We start from the raw sequence: 3852 nt of genomic DNA, 5'->3' as shown, positions 1-3852 counted from the left end.
GTGCCACTAGCTTCTTCCCAGCAGACTACCAGGGGACCAACTTGGGCCAGCTTGGGCCAGACCCCAATAGATCACTTGCTTCAGCCTCCAAAGACTGAAGCACAAATATGGTGTGATCAGTCAAGCTAGCAATTTAACTTGTACCAGAAACCTGCCAAAACTTGCACTAAAATTCACTACAATACAAATTCTCAACAATCTTCAAAAAGAAATCAACAATTTTCTTCATTCTATAGAAATAGATACAGAAAAACACTCTGCAAAGAGAGAAGCTAGAACACAAAGTAAACAAAACCGACACTGTAGGTTGACTTTAAGATAATCGAAATTGAATGCCCTACAAGTTGAGGATTACAAACATGAAAAATCTAAGAAAGCAAACATTAAATAGGTTAGCATGTCCTCCCCATGAAGCCAGCGTAATCAAGCCAGCGGGCAACCCCATCGTCTCCTACAGTAGCAAGAATGTCAATATGCACATCCAAAATAGCCTGCAGTGGTTGAGGAAATGATAGTTAATCTGCAACATCATTAATCAAAATTTTCTTGCAGAAAATCAGAAAAACAACAGTCAAGCAGAAGAATAAGGGAAGCAAACAAAAGAATAGTTGACCCATGTCCAACAAGAAAGGTGAAAAACAATTAGGTGGTAGATACGTAATGATACCATATATTTTGGAACCAATTAGAGATATTTCTGTCCCAGATAAAAGAAAATGCATATATGAAGCATCCAGAGCGAGATATTTGACAAAACTCTTTTTACACCATAATAGGTTTAAAAATGAGAAAACACTCTTCTTACAACTGAAGAGTTAAATAGCTGAGTTGCGTGAGAATTTGCATTTCTTGTATGGGAAATATAGGCCCCTGAGTATACTGTACTGATTGGCTGATCCTATAAATGTATACTCAGTTCATTATTAATATCCAGTTTTTGGTCAGCTGATTTCTACATGCAACTATAAATGTACGCCACAACATGTATAACTGATTTCATAATGCGAGTGATAGGGCTAGACTCACTAAAACAAGAAGTAGCTAAACCCACCCACAAGTAGGGCCATTGGCCAAGTGTTACAGTACTATATGCAGTTCGACAATCACAGAACCAGGTCTTGGATCGACCCCTTGATTCTGGTCAAATGGAGGAGTTAGGGTAATGGATCAATACTCCGCGTTTGATGGTGATTGATAGGTTGCTATGATAGAAAGAAAAAAAATAGAAAGTAGGTCTCAGATTTAGCAACAATCAAAATCTAACAAAACTCCGGGACAAATCAGCACCAAACTAGAGTCAAATATAGGGCTTGATGGCTGGATACATCTCTCCAAGTATGTCTTCAACCTGATGGTTAGATCATTACCCAAAAAAAACTGATGGTCAGATTAAAAGATAGGAACAAAACATGAAATTAGTTGGTAAGAACAGATTTAGTAACTTAGTAACTTGACCAACTTGTAGCAGAACTAAACATCAGATTAACTTACAAACTTGTAGCATAACTAACCATTAGATGGGCCCCAACTTCTGGTCAACGGAGGTCTCCAATAATGGAAGAACTCTTCAAAACATCACAAAGGATCTATGGGGAAAGTTGAAAGAGACGAGGGATTGAATGCTGCTGTAACAGAACTTTGAAAAAGGGTACTGCAGGGAATGTGTGGGTGCAGTAAGGACGACACCAACAACAGTTGTTTTGCACCAATAGCAACTTTACTATGATAACACAGCAGGCAGTGATCACAGTCCCAAGTATAGGTATCGGACAGCTTCAATAGGGCCTAGGGTTGCAGAAAAATAAAGTGGAAACAAGGGGAAGAAAGGATTATGACCAAAGTCTCACCTATGGCCTTGGTCAGTCTCTCACCGACTGATAAGGCATCTCAACGACACCACTGTCTCTCACAGCAAACAAAGGCTCAAAGCCAAGCTTCATCAATATTCAAAATTGTGAGGTTGGGTTCTATGGCCTCTTACAAATTACAATATATAGAAGGGTCTACTCCCTCCAAAAGGAAACTTAAAAGAATATGCTCACACACATGTAATAGTGGTGCCTTGTACCTCAAGGAAAATAAAATTACAAACTACTTAATAGAAACTACTATTGCAACCAAATATCCAAAATAAAAGCTAATTACTTGTAGGTACCACTAACAAGCAAAATAGAACTAGCAAATAGGCCCTCACGCATGGACTACTTTAAAGGATTAATTGATGGGCTTAAGTCTGGGCCATTTTTATTTTACCCTCTCATGTAGCTGGCTCTTTTAGTTAGGAAACGGCTGAGTTGTTGAAAAAGTCTGGCCCATTTAGTGGACCAATCTCAACCACAAGGGCCCAAACTGGGCTTGCTCGATGGGCTAGGCTTGCTGGCCATCTTCTATTCCTCCTTTGATCTACATCAGCAAGAAGTTGCGCTACTGGGCATTGAACTCAAGCCATACAAAACAACAAAGCACCAACAGAAATAAAGCAAAATGATAAAATGGATATCTTTTTTTTTTTTCTGAACGTGGAAATTTAAGGCACTCAATCAACTAGAACTGGGTAAGAAATATTCCCAAACGAAACTTTTTGGAAGCTATGACGTTCACAAAATAATCAAAACAACTATTGAGTTGTTGAAAATTTGCTAATTATATCACACCTTATGAGTATTACATAACCAAAACTTGGTCAATTGAAGATTCTACCACAAAATACAAACAGACATCATCAATGAACAAAGAAACATACCAAGGGATTTCTACAGTTGACAAGCCTACACGCCTCCGGAAAAGAGCCTTCCAAGGTCCAACTCTCCCAAACATCAAAACTGTGGCTAGCAAATACAAACTCCATTCTTCTGTTTATCTGGAATACAAAAATAAAATTAAGTTTCAAATTTACAAACTGAAGCCCCTGGCTGGACCCATTGGCATTGATGCAGTTGATTTCAGCCAAGAAAATAAGCATCTTCAGAGAGAAATAGATCAAGAGCAAGCCCCAAGAGATCTGCAAAACCATCGTAAGATGGCTTGCAAGGGAATGTTACATAAATCACATATCACAATGAGGTGTTAAAAAATAGGTCAGTGAATTAGGGCCACTAATTTCAAATGGAATGCAAATAGAACAAGTCATTATATGAAGTGAAGACATGGCAAGTCCTCACAATACAAGAAAAATTAGAATAAAACTCTAATAATGCTCCATGCATGAAGTTTCTTGTAAGTCTAATGCTTGTGGTTATGATTCTCCCAATTACTTTAAGAAATTTATCAGCAAATTGAACATCGGAAATTGAAGAATATTATTTCTTTTGCAATGCGCCCCTTCAAAAACTGATGGTGAGGTCAACATTTTCATTTTATTATGGATTAGCCTCATATTTTCATGTGAGCTAGTCAAATGTCAATTTCAAACCTATCACTGTAACGGCATCGACTCCTACAAACATGGGTCATTCTGCAGTCCCAACATCTATGCCAGTTCCAGAAGAAACTTCAATGAGCTGTTTTGGTACAGCTATTCAAGTTCCCATTATAGAAACTCCTACAGACCCAAGTCCACATAAATGTACCAAATGTTATCAAAATAAATAGCAACACTTGGTTACCATACAAAATACAGAACTCGTCCTTCCACCAGCCTATGTTGCACATGGGGTAGAGGCTGCATTGGGGCCCAATCCTAGCTGCTCCACACACTTTCCGGTTTGTTAGATTTATTTGAAGGACAAATAGTAGATAAAATTATCACCAATTAGATCACAAAGCAAACCACAAAAATAAATCCTAGGAAAACATCATTAATTAAAAATAAAGGTCATGCCACGTAAATAACATATCCCCTCCACCCCACCC

At 38.1% G+C, this 3852-nt stretch overlaps 1 protein-coding gene across 1 annotated transcript in view; it reads right to left on the bottom strand.

Moving 5' to 3' along the window:
* Positions 1–206: 206 nt before the first annotated feature.
* LOC122082258 (C-terminal binding protein AN-like) overlaps positions 207–3852 on the bottom strand; it is a 20254-nt gene continuing 16608 nt past the window's right edge. The window contains exons 4-5 of the mRNA XM_042649722.1: positions 2744–2962; positions 207–491 (exon numbers count right to left, since the gene is read on the bottom strand). Of these exons, the coding sequence (XP_042505656.1) occupies positions 393–491; positions 2744–2962 (318 nt within the window). The 3' untranslated portion in view covers positions 207–392. The remainder of the gene's footprint in view (positions 492–2743; positions 2963–3852) is intronic.

The sequence above is a fragment of the Macadamia integrifolia genome, chromosome 6 (assembly GCF_013358625.1).
Source record: "Macadamia integrifolia cultivar HAES 741 chromosome 6, SCU_Mint_v3, whole genome shotgun sequence".
Lineage (NCBI taxonomy): Eukaryota > Viridiplantae > Streptophyta > Magnoliopsida > Proteales > Proteaceae > Macadamia > Macadamia integrifolia.
Note: the sequence above shows the minus strand (reverse complement) of the source record. Positions and strands in the feature narration are given on the sequence as shown.